This window comes from Hydra viridissima, unplaced genomic scaffold (genome assembly GCF_058129835.1).
Source record: "Hydra viridissima isolate aposymbiotic clone 2 unplaced genomic scaffold, HvirCarnegie_v1 scaffold_5, whole genome shotgun sequence".
In the NCBI taxonomy this organism is placed as follows: Eukaryota; Metazoa; Cnidaria; class Hydrozoa; order Anthoathecata; family Hydridae; genus Hydra; species Hydra viridissima.
Genome location: NW_028324304.1, coordinates 9,912,540 through 9,932,165, shown reverse-complemented (window position 1 = coordinate 9,932,165; position 19,626 = coordinate 9,912,540). Strand labels below are relative to the sequence as shown.

Genomic DNA, 19,626 nt, shown 5'->3' with positions numbered 1-19,626 from the left:
ACTCTTTTTTCATTTCACTGCCAATTTCTTCATTCTCATCAAAATTTTCTAACACAAACGTAAATGTTGCATCCGCAGAAAGTAAATTTGCATCAGTACGGCATAACGCGTCTACGGCTAATTTTATAGGCTTCAAATTTCTAGAAACTGTAGATATGATATTCCATTCTGAATCATTCAAAAATGTATCCGCTTTGATATCAATTATTGCCTTTTTTATTGAACTTTTCAAAAGATTAAAACGTTCTAACATCAGGCTACTCCATCTAGTCTTCGAATCAAGCAATAGCTGCAATTCCTTTCCATGATCTTCCTTCACATATTTTTGCAACACTTCATTTTTTAAAGGGGAATGTCAAAACATTCAAACAATTACCCGAACTTTCATGATTACATTTCGCAATGTAAACTTTTCAGTAATTTCTACATCACATTCATTTCTCGTCCCCACTTGCATTCCTTCATCATCACTTAAATCTTCTTCATCAGAGTCCAGATCTAGGACACTCTCATAATCATCTTCATCTACCTCTTTCTCTGTTTGTTTGTAGATCACATTTACAATTGCAATCTGAATTGCATGAGCAAAACACAAAATTTGTTTACATGGTAATAATCTACCCACTTTTTGCATCATAGAAGCACCATCAGTTACAATACACGATATAGCGTTCCTTATATTTAACTGAAATGATTCTAACTTGTCCTCTAACAATTTTACACAATTTTCAGCCGCAAATCGACCATTAATTTGAGAAAGACCCAAATTCCAGATATTTTTCGACCCATGAACGTTAACATTCATATAACGTCTATTTCGAGAGGACGTCCACTCGTCCAATGTTAGACTAAAGCATAAATTCTTTTTTAATTGATTAATTTCAGCAATTTGCAATTGTTTAATTTTTTTAGTATAATCCATCACGACTTTCTGTATGCTGGTGGGTGATTTTGGAATATCACCAAATCCACGCATTGTTAAACATTTTCTTAAATCGTTTGTCGTACAAAAAACACGAAACGGTAAACCATCAGAAGTAATCATTCTAGCTACTACGGCAGGAAAAGTTTCATCTTTTTTTTACTTGAAAAAATCAATGATCGTGTTCGTTTTTCTGGTTGTGCTCACAACACTATCGTTACTGTCAGATGTATAGCTGTTGTATTTTCATCAAACTTTCGCTTGTTCAAAACTGTGTTGTGTTTAGAACGAAGATGTGTGTGCATGGGAGTTGTACATCCACCCAATATCTTTAAAACTTGCTTGCATTGCATGCATTTCGCCACCTGATTTGTTTTCCCTCGTAGAAAATATTTCCACACAGAATTTGATGAGCTTTCTTTTGAAATGTCCATAAAAATTTCTTCAGATTTATCTACCATACTTGGGTTGGGATTTAAAACAATAACAATGTAAGTCTACAAAATTTTTGAAACATAAAATTAATATAATGACTTACTTTGTCTGCTCTGCATACAATTTAATTTCTTAATGTTAATATTTCATTTAATAAAAAAATTTTAATGCATTTGCAGTAGCCTAAGCCTACTAAAATTTAAATTTTTTGAATTTATAACAATGAAAGTACACAATGCTGCCATCTATAGTAAAAGTTCTTCTAAATTCGAAATTCTAAGAATTTCCAAAAAAAACTTTTGTTTTGTTTTTATATTATGTATTTATTCCGTATTAAAAATTTTAATTTCTATTACTAAAAACTGTTGTATTATACTACTGACGATGACAACTTTGTTGTTGAAAAACGTTTTTAGTAATAAAAATTAAAATTTTTAGAACGGAAGAAATACATAATATAAAAAAAAAACAAAAGTTTTTATAAAAACAGTTCTAAATAACTTCAAAAATAAAAAAAGAATTAAATAATCGAACTTCTAAATTCGAAAAATCCGGAATTTGCGTTTTTGAATTCCGGATTTTTAAAAATTCAAAATATGACGGAATTTCGGAATTCCGAAATTCTGAAATCCGGATTTGGATTCACTACTTCACACTCTTTAACTTATTTGACATGTTATTTAAAGCACTGGTTGGCTTACTATTCTTAAAATGAATATTTTTTCTACTCTATCATAAGATATGCTTAAACTTAATTTTAAAGTTTTAAGTGTTTTAATTTTAGTCTTGCTCCATTTTTGTTTTAACAATGATAAGAAAAAAAAGGGTTTTGTATAAGAGGAATTAACAATATCAATCCACCATTACGTGAATAAGAGCGTACATGATTAATTTGAATTTTTGTTTTATTTTGTACGCTCTGACGTACATATCATAAAAAGTTAAAATCATAACAATACTTTGTTTCTGTAGCACTGAACATAATTCTTCGCAGAAATATCCAAAATTGTTAAACCTTTTTATATGAAAATTGTTGCATGTGGTAAAAAGTTTTGTTTTTCAATTTTTATAATATACAAATTGTTAGGCTGAAGTACTTGGATTGATTTAGCTAAATATTTAGCTCTACTTGTAGTAATATGCTATTTATTTGAAATACTCCTACCTGAGTCAATGTGACATATATGTTAGTGTATTAAATTCACATTATCAAAGATTGCAGGATTCTAAAGCTTATAATAATCTTGAAATCTAATCAAAATAAATCTAGGCATCTCTTATGATGACATTATAGAGAGTCCTCTAGTAATATCAATAATAAAATAACATTGCCAGAAATCCTAATGTTTGTCAATTATATTCTTCAATATCATATTATAGCTCAATTTGTTTAGGTACACAGCTACAATCCACTGACTCCTTAAGATGCAAAATCAGGCAAAAAACCATGAGCAGAACAGAAAGTGTGTCTGCATGCTCTGCCTCCAAAAATGTGGCTGACAGATGACTACTTTTCAGGCTGAAAGAGTTTGTCAAACTTACCAGACAATGATGTTTGGTAAATTCGACGAACTCTTTCAGCCTGACAGTGATGTGTGACTCTTGTGTGCCTAAAGGTCTTTTTGAATCATGCAGAATTGCCTTAAGGCGAAAAGAAGAAGAAAAGGATATTGCTTTGCCAAAGTTGTTTGATTTCAAAACTATCCGAGTCAAAGCTAAAACATGTAGTCATGTGTTAGTCAAAGCTAAAACACGTAGTCATGTGTGATTTGCAAAATTGGACAGTCTAGGTTTCAAGAAAAATCTGAACATAATGAAAAAATGAAAGTGAATCAAATGCCAGCTGTAACTGCCTCAGCCCATTAGGCAAGGGATTACCACATAATTTTTCTCAGTTAAAGAACAGGGAAATTATACAAAAATTGGCTTCATTAGATGCCAAAGCTGCGGAACAGATAGCACCGATTGTGATTGAAAATAAGGTAGCTTCTCCAAAAGCCACAATTCGTTTGGCAAAAGCATCTGAAGGTTATCCACTCCCTGTTACTCCAGGTAAAATGTCAGCAAAAATTAATTACAATATTGTAATTTCGTAAGTGATTAATTATAAAATGATAGTTTTTGTAATTTTTGTTTCCTGGAGGTAATAAATGCAAATTTTCTACAGGTTCAAGTACAGCAACATCACATCAACATTGACAACCCAAGACCTCATCAATGTACAAATTAACACTAACCTCTCCAACAAAGGGATCAAAAAATTAGGGAAAGCTGTTCATCAGTCATCAGACAAGAAGATGATTGAACCCAACTTTTATACCAATTTTCAAGTGGCTGGTCAACAACTGAAGGAGTTTTTTACTTTTTCAGACTTAAAAACCACAGATTCCAAAAGCTGTGACACAACCCTTGTTGTTCATTGCAAAGATTTGTCTGTTCTGGTTAGTCAAGTCATTCAATTTAGAGTAACTTCAGATGGCTACTTTGTCAAATTAGGTATTGATGGAGGCAAAGATTTCCTCAAGTTTTGTGTCAGTGTTATTGAGAGTTCCACAGAACAAGATAAATCGAACTCACCACCTCAAAAGCGACTTTTGAGTTCCAGAGCAGCAAAAGCAACAAGTGTGAAAAGACAAATTCTTGTAGCAACCTCTGAAGATTTGCCAAAAAAACATTCTAATATTCAAAAGGTCTTGTCACTCATCAATGTAGATGCTCTGAAATTGATTATTGCATGTGACATGAAAGTTACCAACATTATTTGTGGACTTCAAACACACTCAAGCATGCACTCTTGTTGTTGGTGTGATCTTCACTTAAAGAACCTTGTTTGCAGAGGCAGTTTAAGAACACTTGGCTCAGTCAAAAGAAATCTCAAGTCTTTTGAATAATCAGGTGGAGTTATGGCCAAGGCCAAAATATTTGGCAATGTTTTTCACAAGTCAAATATCAATGGACTTAAGGATACAGTGATTCTAGACATCATTCCACCAATGGAGTTACACCTTCTTTTGGGCACAGTCAATCTGCTCTTCAAAATTCTCAAAACTGTGTGGTCTGATGCTGAAAAGTGGCCGGCCATGCTTCACATTCACCAAAGCCAATATCATGGCGGACACTTTGAAGGCAATAAATGCAGGAAATTATAGAAAAATGTTGATGTTTTAGAATGTCTTGCTGAAGAAACTTACAACACCCAAGATTTTGCTGTCATTAAAGCTTTCAAAAAGTTTAATTTAATTTTAATTTTATGCTTTGGAAATGTACTAGAAAAGGATTTTTCTTTCAAGATTGAACAATTTAAAGCTACATGTACAACTACAAGCATCACACCCAAAATCTGCTTAGTATTCCACCACATCAAGGACTTTGTAAACATAAAGCAACTGCCCATAGGACAATTCAGTGAACAGGCTGTTGAGACTGCACATCAGGATTTTCACCAGCATTGGTCATGATACAAAAGAGATAAAACCCACCCTGTATACAAAGGAAGGCTGTTCAGTTGTATTGTGGATTTGAATAGCAAACACCTTAGAAAATAATCAAGAATTTTCATCCATTCAGCTTCATTTTGATGCATTTATATTACTTGTTAGAAGAAAATTTAAGCTCATAAGCAACCCATTATAATGAATTATAGTCAATTTCAAAAAAAATATTTAAAGCTTGTGCCAATTTTATGTCAAAGTTAAGTGTCATTTGAGAATAGTAAGCCGACCAGTGCTTTAAATAACATGTCAAATAAGTTAAAGAGTGTGAAGATATCACAAGAAAAGAATAAAATTGAATAAATTTTAGAAATTAATTCACTGTTAGTGTAAATTTATTGAACTTTACAATTTGTACATTTGATAATGATTTTGAAAACAAAGCACTAAGAAAACTCTTGGCATTTTTAGCTGATTTTATTTATGAAGTGGGTTTTTCAACACACAATACATGTTCCCAGTTAAAAATCACATGCAAAAGGTTTTCAGCACATTTCTTTGCTTTGCTCACAAATCCTCAAGACTAAATCCATGTGTAGAATAAGCGCAAATTTACTAGAGTAAAAAATGTCAAGATTTTTTTATAATCTTCATCAAAAAATCTGTCAAAATGTCTCAAATAACTTCTAAGGTAGTAGTTTAGTTAAAAGAAAGCATATGGGGCACTAATAGTACTGTCATATAAGGTTTTATATAGAAAAAGGTGCATATGCTGTAAATAGGGCTCAATCAAGAACAACAGTTTTGACCGCCCGAAACCAAAAATTTTGGTAAGAACATGATAATCCTTGTTTTACAATGTTGTTAGTATATTCAACTAGAGCACATGTGTTACCCACATTATGGCCTGGGGGCTTGTAATAGGCAGTAATCAGAAAAGTTTTGTACTGGAAATGAAATAATCAACAAAAAATCAACACTAAAACTACCATAAATTTTGTTACATTGCAGGGATTGGGATAAAATTTGACCCAAATCTTGGTATTGGCATAGGCTACATTGCCACCAAATTTTAATGGTCTACGAATAATGGTATGGATTTTATAGCAAATTTTTTCCAGTTTTGATACTTCAAAGTCACATTTTTCCTGCAGATGTACCTAAAAGATTTCAAAATTTGCACCTGGGATCCTGGGATGTGTATACTACCACCCCATATAACGGCATTCTTGGGTCAGCTAGGTTGGCAATATTGGATTTCATGATAACAGTAAAAGACTTGGTCTATATAGTAGCTGACAGAACTTCAACCACTACATATATACAGCTTTAACAATGTTACCTCAGATTCTTCTGTATCACAAGTAACATTTTCAATCTAAAATAACCAACCAATAAAAAATGGATTGAGTAACTAATAGTTGATATACTTATAATTTTTCAATTATTTCTATATTTCAGTTTTTTTAAAAAGAGAATGCCGAAATGATAGTTAAATTAATTTAATAGATTGTATTTTACTTAATATAGATTTAAAGATCCATACTGAAAAAAACCATATACTGAAATAACTAATTCAAAAAATAATTTTAAATTGTTTCCAATAATTTTTTTTTTTATCTTTTCATAGAAAAATTAGAATTCAATTATTTTATAATTTTCAAATTTTTCAATTGAAAGCATATATTTAATGTCAAATATATAAAAATCATATGAGAAAAGACAAAAATCTGGTAGTTTGTAACTTTCCCTATAAAGTTAATTTAAATATACATTTCTGTTATTAACTTTTTATATAAACCTTATATGCAATTGAAAGAGGCAGCATCTACCAACTACTAAAAATATTAAGTGGAGACTGAAGTTTCTGGTTTGAAACAAAATTATAAGAGAAAAAAAGCAAGTAACTGTATGGCAAATAATTTAGGTCCAAAACAAAAGAAAGGAAGCAATTGGAAAGCAGTAAAAATTAACAAAAAGCACATTACAAAGCTGAAAGAAATGTTCGACAAACAGCATAGTGTCTGCCAATCTCAAGCTAACTGTAAACTCAATGCTGTTCAATCACATAATAGTGCAACATTAAGAGACAAAATGGACATTTGATTTTATATGAAGATTCCATCTTGAACTGATAGTCAAATAGCTTAAGAAAAAATCTTTGTTATTACAACATTGAGCAGAAACAATTGATTCTATTCAATTGATGTGTCATTTACTCCAAGTGAGGTACAAAAAAAAAAAAAAAAGACAAATTGTTTGAAGGCCTCTTTTTGCTAATGGTAAGCAGGCAGTTAACAAGAGGGTTTACTTAAGCTTTCTTTGTAGGTGCTTAATTACAACTCTGTTGTCATATTGAGTATTGCAGGAACAAAACGGATATGAATTAGCAAAAAAGTATGCAAAGGAAACTTCAACTTACCTTGAAAAATTAACTTTTGATAATCTTGTAGAAAAACAATAAATAAATTCAATAAATTCAAATTACAAATCAACTAAAAATTAGCACAAATAAATTCAAAAAATTGTTTATTTCAGTGGGAATCTCTAATAATATTAAACCACCTTAGTTTCTTAAAATGGTTCTACCACAACAGTAACTGAAGAGTTAAAATGATAAATTACATAAATAAATATTTTCATAATAATTTCATTTTTAAATATTTTCACAAAATTATTAGTGATACTCTAATTTAAAAGTTAAATCAAAAGCCAAATTAAATAAAAAGCAAAATCAATCTTAATTATCATTAAAATTCTTTTACAGAAAACTCAATTTTTATAATTAGATTAAATTTTTATGCTTAGCAAATCTTTGAATACTTTTATACATACTTGTTTACATGCAAAACTATCACAAAGTCCTTTCTTCATAATCTTATTGTCATTTCCAATGTTTCTCCATTTGTCACACAAGGTGCATTGTAACCAAAAAGGAAGCATTTCTTCAGACATAAATAATTTTAGATTTGCTTCTTTTCTGCAACTTGAGCTCCAGTGCACTTTCCATGGTTCATACACTTTAAAACCATCTTTATGTCTAAAAATCAAAAATTTTGAAATAAAACTTAAACTAATTTTGGGATACTTATGAAGGTAATAATTTTTCAGATTGGAGTTAAAGCAATTAATAAATAACTTTAAATATTGTTTTTACTTAAGATTTATCTTTAATTGAAGGTGTAACAGAATCAAGTTACTAGAAAATCTGTTAGCTAACAATTTAACATTTATTTGTTAACAAGGAAGTTTGTAAGTTTTTAAAAAATTCCTTAATTTTAAAAAATATTAAGAATTTTTTTAAAAATATTTCTGAACTTGAAAATGAGTTTAAAAATTGTATTTGTTTCTCTTCTGTGGTATTTAAACTTCATTAATAATACCAGTTATATTTAATATACATAATGACCTTAAGGCATATTCTATATCAGTTGCTATGATTAACCTACTAATTTGTTTTTTTTTTTGTAATTTTATTGTAGAATCTGGCAAAAGAAATGCACAATGCTAAGCTCATAAAGTTATGACTTTATAGGAATAAGGTCAGAATCTTAAAAAATGTAATTTTAAAAAGAAGTCATGAAACATACGTTCTATAAAAATAATCAAAACAGTTGTTACAAAAATGTTCGTAGTCTGACATATGATACCATCTGGCTGTGTATCCATCTCCTGAACATCTAAAGATATGTAAAAATGAACAAATTTAAGAATGATTACAGATAAAGAATCAAATAAGATAAAATAGAAAAGATAATTTGAATTCAAAGAGCTAAACCTTTATACAACAAATTTGTTGTCTATTTTTCATAGTCAACCAATTATATTATACATTAACAACTCACATATAGTATATTATACATTAGTATACTATACATTAACAACTTACATATAGTATATTATACATTAACAACTTACATATTACTGCAAGTATAAATTTGAATTCCTTTTTAGACTTAATAAAAAAATAAACTCAACTATTAGCTAGATATATGCATAACAACCTTTTGTAATTTTTCTGAAAAACTTATAAATTTAAACAATGAAATTTTAAATGTAAATAAAATTAAAAAATTATAACTCACGATTTGCTTCCTTTAGCAAAGCAAACTGGTCGTGTGCTTTTGCATGAAGCTTTTGGACACCTTTTTAGTGGATTATTATTAGTAACTTTTTTAGGAAGAGATTTTTTTGCAGAAATGTTTTTTTCTAAGTGGATTTTTTTTTCTTCCAGTTGAAGTTTATTTGATGTAGAGACAGACTTTTTTTTTTTTAATCGAGCATCAACAAAAGAGAGTTTTCCTTTAGATTTTAATAAATTGGATTGACTATTTGAAGCCTCCTTTGATTTATTTACTATGACTGGTTTTCTTTTATAGGAAGACTTTTTTGGAACAACATAATCTTCATCAGGAAATGATTTTCTCTTTGGGGTTCTCTTTGATTTTAATTGATTTAGACCATTTTCTGCCATACTATTTTTAGATATTTTATATGTATCTATGAAGGAAAAGAATAATTCTATAACAATAACAAAAACTAAAAAAACCTCAAAAATAAAATAATAAAAAAGCAAAGCAAAACTTTATAAAAAAAGTAATATCAATCTTATTCAAATGTGTGTCTATATGCATAGATACACACACACACACACACACACACACACACACACACACACACACACACACACACACACACAAACACACACACACACACACACACACACACACACACATTTTTTGTCCAAAGATTAACTTGAATTTGCAAAGTTTTTCTGAGCTGTTGTTGTTATGTTTTTAACACACTACCAGCGGATACAGTGATCACTGCATTATAGGCATCAGCAGGCAATAATTGACATATCTATGTAATATGTACGTATTTAAAAAACTGCTCATAACTTTTAAAATAACAAACTTTATTTATCTTTTTCAGTGTAAGTGTAAAATGCCACAAAGATTTTGAAACTTTTTATTTTGAAGTATGCATGCATCACAAAAAACATCTAAAACATAACATCAACTAGAAAAAAATATATATTGAAATATAAAAACACTTAAAAATAGAATAGAATGATAAGATAAATATTGGTCAGCCCTATCAACTCCTTTCTTATACTTGTTCTATTCTATAATACACTCTGGTTTTATAGTCTTTGATTTTGTATGCTAATAAATATTTGTACTTTCTAAAATATTGGCAGAATGAATGTTAGAATGTTGCTTCATCTTTCTTGTTATTGAAATTTTTCAAAGCTACTGGCAATCCTCTATTTATCTGAATTGTTCCACAGGATCTAACCTCAACTTGCAGTAATTACTCATTGATTGTTACACTGATTGTTAACTAAATATTAATTCTGTTATTGTTTTGTTGAATAACTTAAGCAGATTGCTGGATACTATCAATAAAACAACCTATATCCTCTATAGATTACATAGTTAGTACAAAAAGATAATGTTTTTTCCTACAACAACTGCAAGAACTTGTGAACAGTAGAAATAGCTCTCCCACAGTTTATCACCAACAACTTACAAGAGGTATCAATACTCTTTCTGCTGGTAATAAGATGGAATTCAAAGTAGCATTAAAATACACACACCTATTGACACAACACAGTCATACAACCACACAAACTTGTTTTTTGTTCAATTGGGTAGATTTAATCCAGAGTTTGCTGAGATGATTCAACTATGCTCACTTGGTCAATAATTTGACTCAGTGTTTATGTCAAGTTCCTTTTTTTATTATTATTATTATTTTTTTTTTTTTCTTTTGAAAATCAAATTTTCTTTGGTTATTTTACTGAGCAAAATAAAATTCAAATGCAATGTTCATTTGCTTAATTACTGGAGCAACTAAGAACAAAAGATTTCTTCCTTTTTTGGCTTATAATCATGTCAGTGAAATTGTTTCTTCATGTTTAGTGAAACGTATATGTACAAATAGTGGAACATTGAAATAAAATTATTCAAAAAATTTATTTAATACTGTTATAATAAATTTTTAAAGAAACACTTGCATAGTCAGGATTCTTCTTTCCCTTTCTTCTGCTTTTATAGTGTACAAAGCAATACACATAGAAACTGTGTACCACTTGTACACTGCTACATAGATTTTTGTATTCAATGACAGAGAAATACCCTGGGATAGGTCTTAGGTTTTGGTCAAAGCAGACTTATAAAACTGTATGCCACAACTTCAAACAATTTCATAAGCAAGGATACAAAGTTACAAGCTGTCATAAACTGTACTAATCTGAGCTATAAAGATATTTTTTTCTACCACAGTAGACCTACACATTTTCAGATATGATGGAAATATATCAATAAATCTTCAAGGACTAGACTTTATTTTGAACTGTTATATTTTATATCTATTTATGAGTATGTATTCAAATAGATGGTATAGAAAATAAAGATTGAAAGCTTTGCTATTTGTTATTTCATTGTACTCAACTTTAAAACTATCTATGGTTTTATTTGACCAATAAAATAAAAAGTTTTTAAAGATTATAGTTACTTATTTTTTTATAAAGAGGATTTAACTTTTTTTTTTTTTCATAAGTTACAGAAAGTTTATAAGATATTTCTTAAAAACTTTCTCTTACCTTTAAAAAAAAACTTGGAACTGACAAGTCCTTGGAGAACATAATACCCATTAATTGAAATATCTTTTCAGTAAGGACATGTTAGGTTTGTAAATATTAGGGGTGGGAGTTAAGTTTAGTTTCAGTCTAACTAAAATTAGCCAACTAACTTTTTAGTCTAACTAAATTTAGTCTACTAACTTTTTAGCGTAACTAAAATTAGTCAACTAACTTTTTAGTCTAACTAAAATTAGTTGACTAAAACAAGATTTAGTGCTAAAAAAAACTGAATAACATATACCATGAAATTATACAAACATAATATAAATTATGACAAATAAACCTATTTCAAGACATTCATCAAAGTTTATTGTTTTTAAAAAATTTAAAATACTTAATATAATTTGTGACAACTAGTTTTATAAATATGTTTTGTTTGTACCTAGTTTTGCCCCAAATTTTCTTTTATTGAATTAAATAAAAATTGGTTTGTTAGCAGAACAACTCCATCAAAAACAGCTGATATTTTATACTGAAAACATGATTAGTTATTTGCATTTTAATAACAATTTTTAAAAGAAAAGCAAAATTGAGAGTTAAACAAGATATATATTCAATTACACAATATAGAAATAATAAAAAACATTAATTGCCTAACTGTTTATTGCCTTATTGTTGTCACTGTAAATATCTGCGTTTTTATGAGTGTAGAATGAAATAAATTACGTATTATTACCTCACAAAATGATTGCAGGTATCATATAAAGGAAATCCGAAAATGCTTCTGCACATAACAGATCTTTCAAAAACATGGCATTATCTTTTTTTATAAATTGATTTCACATGCGTTTTATAATTTGTAATTCACTTTAATTAGAAATTGAAAAAATCCAGGTCTCAACGGCTTTTCATTGAAATTTAAAACAAGTACTTAATTATAAGGGGGGACTAATTAGATAAGTTTTATTACAAAATTCCAAGTGTCTGTAATGCAAATCTTTCTCCAAAAACTTGAAAAACTCTGAAAATTGAACCTTGAAATAGATGCCCTGCAGATAAAAAATTGTAACTTACAGCAATTTGTAATTAAAAACATGGCGCTCAAACCACTTCACAACTAACGCATAACAAGATTTTAAAAAAGTATTTTTTGGGTAACATTAACAATATATTTTTCGCAAATTAAAAATTTAGTTGACTAAATTTAGTTAGACTAAAAAGTTAGTGTACTAAATTCAGTTAGATACAAAGTTAGTCAACTAATTTTAGTTAGACTAAAAAGTTAATTGACTAATTTTAGTTATGCTAAAATGTCAGTCGACTAATCTTAGTTAGACTAAAAAGTTAGTTGACTAAATTTTATTAGACTAAAAAGTTAGTTGACTAACTTTAGTTATGCTAAAATGTCAGTCCACTAATTTTAGTTAGACTAAAAAGTTAGTTGGCTAAATTTTTTAGTTAAGTTAGTTAAAATTTTTAGTTTTGGTCACAACACTAGTAAATATTTAAAAAGTAATCAATAGTCAAAAAGTACTTCATGATTGAATTAAAAAGAAGTACCTGCAGACAAAAAATCAACTTTCTGTATTCTACCAAAAATTCAATTTTTTTTTCTTGGATCTCAATTTATTTTCTAGATATTGTTTTATTACTTTAGAGGTCTGTATAGTTTCAAAAAGATATGATATAACCTGGATACAATTTTTCCAACTTAGGACCCCTTCCTTTTAGAGTGTGGTTTGTACAGGGCATTTGTGTTTATATTTTAAGGCTGTGAAAAAATTCTTATAGCTAACCCTCACTTGTTGCTCACTGTTATTTCTAATTTAATATGCTTTTTTTTTATCTTAAAATATATTTTAAATCAAAAACTAATAGCTAAGGTAAATTCAATTATAAACTTACAGGGAAAATTTTTTGCTTAAATTGTTTTCTCTTCAAAACATTTAAAGATTAAACAACTTAAACATATAATCCTACTTGATTTTTTTCCCCATTATTTTTTTAAAATACATTTAGTTGATACAATAAGAAAAAGTATTAAACAAAATTCAAAACAAATGGTGTTAGAAATATAAAGAAAAAGTCTAATTAACCCTTTAATTCGCGGTGTTGTTGCACAACAACAGTTGAAAATTGTTGAAAATAAAGCAACCAAAGGTAGCATTTAATTAACAGACTTCATAAAATTATTAATCACAGATAAATCCTTAAATTTAAATTGTATTCCTGCTCAATTGGACTATGCTTTGCATGTAATAATGTTTTGCAAGTTGAGAAAGTGTTGTAGTAAAACCGTTTGTATAATTCTTAAACTATATGTCTGTATTTACATATATATTTTGTCTAGAAAGTATGGAAAAAATAAAATTATAAAAATTATTTATTATTGTTTCATCTTAACACTTAATTTTTTTTAAACTATAACTTGGATGGGTAAAAATGATTAAAGTTACTTTGTTGTTGTACAGCAACATTGCACAGATTAGGTTAAATTTTGTTACTGCTTAAGATGCAAAAACCATTGCTTAAAAAACATTGTATATATATATATATATATATATATATATATATATATATATATATATATATATATATATATATGTATATATATATATATTATATATATATATATTTATAAATATTTATATATATATATATATATTTATGTATATATATTTTTATATATATATACATTATATATATATAATATATATAGTTTATATATATAATTATTATAAATATATATATAAATTTTGTATAAGTATATATGTATATACTCACACAAAGTTTATGTTTATATAGTATAAATATCAAATTTGTTTATTTTTAGATGACTTGTATAAGGGTTAACAAGTTTTATAATAAAAAAGATTCAAAACTGACAATGGTGAACAAGGTATTGTAAATGTTATTTATCTTCCCGACCCAGAATTAAGTGAGTTTTGTGAAAGTGAATCTGAAAGTTATGATGAAAACACTGGCATTATTAAATCAGTGCATTGTAAATCAAACAATTATGTTGATTTTGTAATTGAATCAGAAAATGGATCAACAAATGAGGCAGAAAATGAATTAAGAAGTAAATCTAAAAGTGGATCAACAAGTGAAATTGATGCTTTTGATAATGAGAGTAGTCATATTGTAAAAAATAATGCTGAAGAAAGCCACAAAAGAATGTCATAATCAAAAAAATAGTAGTAAAATGCAGAAAAAATGATTATCGATGGCGTAAATGATTACCTCACAATGTTGATTCGAGTTTCAAAGGTGATGAATTCAAGAAGACTCCAGATTTGGAATGGTCTCCAAGACAATACTTCAACAATTTTTTTGATCCAGCACTATTTAAAATCATTGCTGATCAGACAAACTTATATTCTGTACAAATTACAGGAAAATCTGTTAACACTGATTGTGATGAAATTGAACAGTTTATTGGGATACTAATTACTATGGGAGTCCTAAAATATCCACAATATAGAATGTATTGGTCTCAACACACTAAATGTGCATCAATTTCAGATGTTATGGCTTTAAAGCGGTTTGAAGTACTAAAAAAATATTTTCATACAAATGATATTACACACATGCCAAAAAAAGGCATGGCAGAATATGATCATCTGTACAAAGTTAGACCAATTGTGCAATCTGTTTTTGATATGTGTAGATTAGTTGAACAAGAAGAATGTCAGTTTATTGATGAACAAATTATTCCCACAAAATTGAGGTGTCCAATCAGACAATATCTTCCAAAGAAGCCGCACAAATGGGTCATAAAAGTCTGGGCACAATGTAGAGTTATTGGATTGCTGTATGATTTTACTATCTATCTTGGCAAAGAAGAAAATACAGATATTTCTAAAGAATATGGTAAAGTTGGAGCAGCAGTGCATAAACTTGTTAAACATTTGTCAAAAAACATTGGGCATAAAATCTTCATGGATAATCTTTTTACAAGCATAAAGCTTTTAAAACTCTTAAGGATCTTGGAATATAGGCTGTTGGAACCATTTGCAACTGGATAATGTTTGAATGAGCAGTAAAATTAATTCACTTTAAAGAGCATTGATTTTAAAAGCTTCTATTTTTCACTTGGTAGTCTATTTACAAGTAATGATATTATTATAAGAAAGTTTTTACTTTTAATATTATTCATTTAAAAATAACTAAATATACCTAGTGATATGATACTACAAAATGAAAATATAGATTTAATTTATTGAACATGATATTTCTACATACCCTGTGAAAAAAAAGAATAAAACCCTTTTATCAGCACAAAAATAAATTTTGAATTGACAAAGCAGCATAGAACAACTAAAAGGAATTTATTATTGAAAAAAGATACCTTTGTTATATATGTAATATGTTACCTTTTTTCATGAAATAGAAGCTCTTTCTTAATATGAATATTCTTTAACAAAATTTGCTGAGCAATGTTGAATAAATGAACAAAATAGCTTCTTTATTTGTATTTAACTAGAGGACTTCCTAGCCATCCAGCCTGATGTAAAAAAAAATTTACTTGAAAATTAAACTATGTATGTATGTATGTATGTATGTATGTATGTATGTATGTATGTATGTATGTATGTATGTATGTATGTATGTATGTATGTATGTATGTATGTATGTATGTATGTATGTATGTATGTATGTATTTATGTATGTATGTATATAGGTATGTGCATATGTACGTATGTGCGTATGAAGGTATGTAGGTATGTATGTATGTATGTATGTATGTATGTATGTATGTATGTATGTATGTATGTATGTATGTATGTATGTATGTATGTATGTATGTATGTATGTATGTATGTATGTGTGTGTGTATGTATGTATGTATGTATGTATGTATGTATGTATGTATGTATACACATATACATACCGACATATACCTATGCATAATTTTTTCTTACAAAAAAAACTATGAATAATTTCTTGGAAACTGTTACTTATGGTTTCCATGTAATTTTTTAAGAAAATTAACACTTCTTGTATTTATTTTTGTGACTTTTTAAATTTAACACAGTTATGTCAGAAGCTAAATAAAATTTTACAAATATTTAATTGATTAAAATAACTTTGATTTCACTAATTTGGTTTAAGATGGTAGAAATTCATTTAAAGCTTAAAAATCTGCTAATTGACGCACTTTTCTATAATGGTAAGTTTTATTATCATTATTTTATTCGGGTTCATGGAAGTAAAAAGTCATTGTCGGGAGAGTTTAAGTCTTTCGTGTTAGATGCAAAACAAACCGCCATCATTACGCGTGTTTGATTAACATCGAATGAAGACTGAGTTAGTTGAAGTAAGATGGGTTACATTACATAGAAATCTCATGATCAAAACAACCTTTGTTCTTAGTATTAATCAGCTTTTAACTTCAAGTAATTAAACTAAATCACTAATCTAAAATGGTTTAAGGCTAAAATCTCTAATCTAAAATGGAAACTTTGTAGACTAGCGTAGTCTCTTCTTGTAATTATTATTCTATAGGAAGATTCCCGAATATCGCAACATACTAAACTTTAACCCTAACTACTCGCGCACGCAAAATTTGTTCGCGGCTCTCAGGTCAGCCTAAGTGTTTACGTTACACAAAAGCGAGAGTTTACGTTTCACTTTTTTTTTTTTTTTTTTTTTTTTTAAGTTTTTTTCATCGCTTTTTTATTTTATTTGCAGAATTTTGTCAATAACTTTTGTAAATAACGTATCGTAGAGTACTCGATGATAATCAGTTGAAATCTATGCTTAAGAGTGATGATGAGGAATATGGTTGCGATTCCTCCAGCTCTGACGGTGAAACTGAAGAAAGAGGTCAAGATACGGGCTCCGAAAAATATTCAAATGATAGTGATCGCGACGATAGTGATAATCCCATTGATTCTGACTTCGACGATGGTAACGGCTGTTTTGTTTCAGATGATGGGTCCAAATAGCTGAGGGTTAACATAGCACAGAATTAGAACTAAATGGTTAAAGCTTATAAAACTGTGAGAGGTTTGTATATTTTTGGAATTGGACACCATTAGGTAGTTATTTGCAAGAACTAGGGTAACCGGGTATCTGGACACCGCTTTACCCAAGTAAGAACCGAATATCTTCGTATCAGAACTAATTACTCCTTTCCACAATTCACTTTTATAATATCAAAATTTAAATATAAGGCGTTCACTTGAGACTGAGTTAATTCTTCTTAGTTGCTGGAAGAAATGAAAAAAGTGATATTTAAGTCTAGATTTTAAAAATAGTTTTTGGCAAAACAGGCAACAATTACTGCGCCTTCTGAGCATGTTTTTTTTAGTTATTTGACTGTCACCGCAATTTGTTTATATAAAAGACAAGAGTAAGCCGTTACACATTCCCAGAAATTAGATCCCAAAAAATGGTTTGTCAGATTGAAATAAACTTGTTCAAGCTAAATTAGTTGAAAAGCTATCTAAAAAAAAATAACTACACTGAGATTGTTCTTAGAACTTCGAACGTATAAGATAGCTTAAGGTGATAGTCGAATAAAACATGCTTCATTTCTCAACTTCCAAATAAATGTAGTAGGAAATGATAATAAAAAATATGTTTTCGTAACGTACTTTTTCAAAATTTAAATTGTTGTTGCTTTTCAAATATGTGCCACATTCTTATCTAAAATTATCTTATTTTATACCTCTTTAAACAAGGTAAGCAAGGCCGGATTAAGGGTCTTGGGGGCCGGGAGCCGAAAAATATTTGGGGCCCATTTCCTAAAAAAGTGTATTTTAAAATGAATGCAAAAACATAAGATTACTTTTTTATTTAAATAGAAACTTTTCTTGCTTTCACATTTGCAAAATCAATTACAACATCTTGAAAATTTGTATTTTTTAACAGTGTTCTTTTAATTGTCATTAAACAAAGAGCATTTAAACGATCGTTTAACATTGAGGAACGGAGATCATTCTTAATTATTGCCATTTTTGAAAATGCTCTCTCTCTGCACTACAATTAGTAATGGGAAGAGTAAGAAAAATCCGATATGCGATGTCAACATTGGGAAAAACTGATTCTAACTTATTCCTACGAATTGCTTGTAAACATTCAAGTGCTGATATATTCTTCTCATTAGACAATTTCTTCATAACTTGTTGATGAAATGTATGAAACATTTCCTCTGCCCCTGGTTTCCTCGGTTTTCCAAGTGTTTAGCAAGAATGGATCAAATTTTGCTAAGAACTCTAAGGCCCCGAGAAAATTTCCATTACTGAAGTCATCTATTTCTTCTGAATCACCTCTAAGAGCTAGACCTCGACTGCACAAAATTTTCAAGCATTTAACAACTCTTCTCAGAACTTCCCTATAGTAACGCTTTTCCTCCAACTGCTGTTTTAAATGAATATCAATTTTTCCTTTTAATGTAACTTTTCCAAAATAGCACTGGACTGCATCAGAATGCTGCTTGCTTTGTTCGTGTCTATGTATAGAACGCAGTCCATGTGCCCAGTCGTTGAATCCAGATCCAAAATTGTCGTCTGAATCTTGAAAAAGCAAGCAGAAGAAAAAAAATATTTTTCCTGTGGATGGTGAATAGATAAGCCAGTCTCTCTTTCGAATTTCACCATTTTTCAACTTAAAAGAAAAACAGATGAGAGCAGCACCTTATTTTGGTATTTGTTACTTTTTTAGATTTTTCAAAACTTTTGTCTTCAACATTTTGATCAGGAATTTCTTTTATAGAAACGCAGTAGCGCTGTGCTTCTTTCAAATCCGTCCACAATGCTGGGTCAGATTGACATATTAACAAACTGGACTAAAACAAAAAACAACGTTGCCGTTTAAGTTAACGATTAAAGATAATAATGCGTTTAATAATATTACTCATAACAAAAATAATAACAATAATGATAATAAAAACAGCAATAACAAAAGAAATAATAATAATGGTAATAACAATAATAACAATAAATTTAACTATTTATTCTTTCCTCTAAATTCCAAGGTATTCTTACATTGCCATATGACACATTTTCTTGCTGCGCTGTTGAATTGTTCATTGAAGAATTATCTGTTACGTTCTGCAATTGTGAACTTTCTGCAGTTGGATTTGATTCAGTTGAAAAACATTGATTCTCCTCTAATGTTTTATCAGGAGATCGGAAAAAATTAGTCAATTTTGGGATTTTTTTTAATGTTGTTTGCTGTCTGTCACATTTATTTTTTTTTAGTTTGCGTTTTAAATTTCCGCTTAGATATTTTCTATACAT

The 19,626-nt window shown here is 28.7% G+C and overlaps 2 protein-coding genes across 3 annotated transcripts in view; both read right to left on the bottom strand.

Annotated features, from left to right (window-relative positions):
- LOC145188598 (lysine-specific histone demethylase 2-like) overlaps positions 1-16,678 on the bottom strand; it is a 38,735-nt gene extending 22,057 nt beyond the window's left edge. The window contains exons 1-6 of one of the 2 annotated variants that reach the window (XM_090089437.1): positions 16,539-16,678; positions 15,754-15,884; positions 8,874-9,288; positions 8,379-8,468; positions 7,624-7,828; positions 6,131-6,166 (exon numbers count right to left, since the gene is read on the bottom strand). In XM_090089437.1, coding sequence (XP_089945563.1) covers positions 6,131-6,166; positions 7,624-7,828; positions 8,379-8,468; positions 8,874-9,288; positions 15,754-15,763 — 756 coding nt within the window. In that variant the 5' untranslated portion in view covers positions 15,764-15,884; positions 16,539-16,678. Of the gene's footprint in view, positions 1-6,130; positions 6,167-7,623; positions 7,829-8,378; positions 8,469-8,873; positions 9,289-15,753; positions 15,885-16,271; positions 16,296-16,538 lie in introns of those variants that run through there. The other variant, XM_090089438.1, reaches the window with a different exon arrangement.
- A 1,731-nt stretch (positions 16,679-18,409) lies between these two features.
- On the bottom strand, positions 18,410-19,626 carry LOC149888556 (uncharacterized). The gene is made up of 2 exons (XM_090089092.1): positions 19,372-19,626; positions 18,410-19,172 (listed from the first exon to the last, which is right to left on the bottom strand). Exons 1-2 carry the CDS (start codon positions 19,624-19,626, stop codon positions 18,993-18,995), a joined length of 435 nt encoding a protein of 144 aa, XP_089945218.1. The 3' UTR covers positions 18,410-18,992.

Bases quoted from the DNA above. Each gene is read 5' to 3' on its own strand.
- LOC149888556 (XM_090089092.1), bottom strand. From the start codon at position 19,626: ATGTATAGAAAATATCTAAGCGGAAATTTAAAACGCAAACTAAAAAAA. The intron at 19,173-19,371 runs GTAAGAATACCT...TTTTTGTTTTAG, and splicing joins AAAATGTGTCATATGGCAAT to TCCAGTTTGTTAATATGTCA.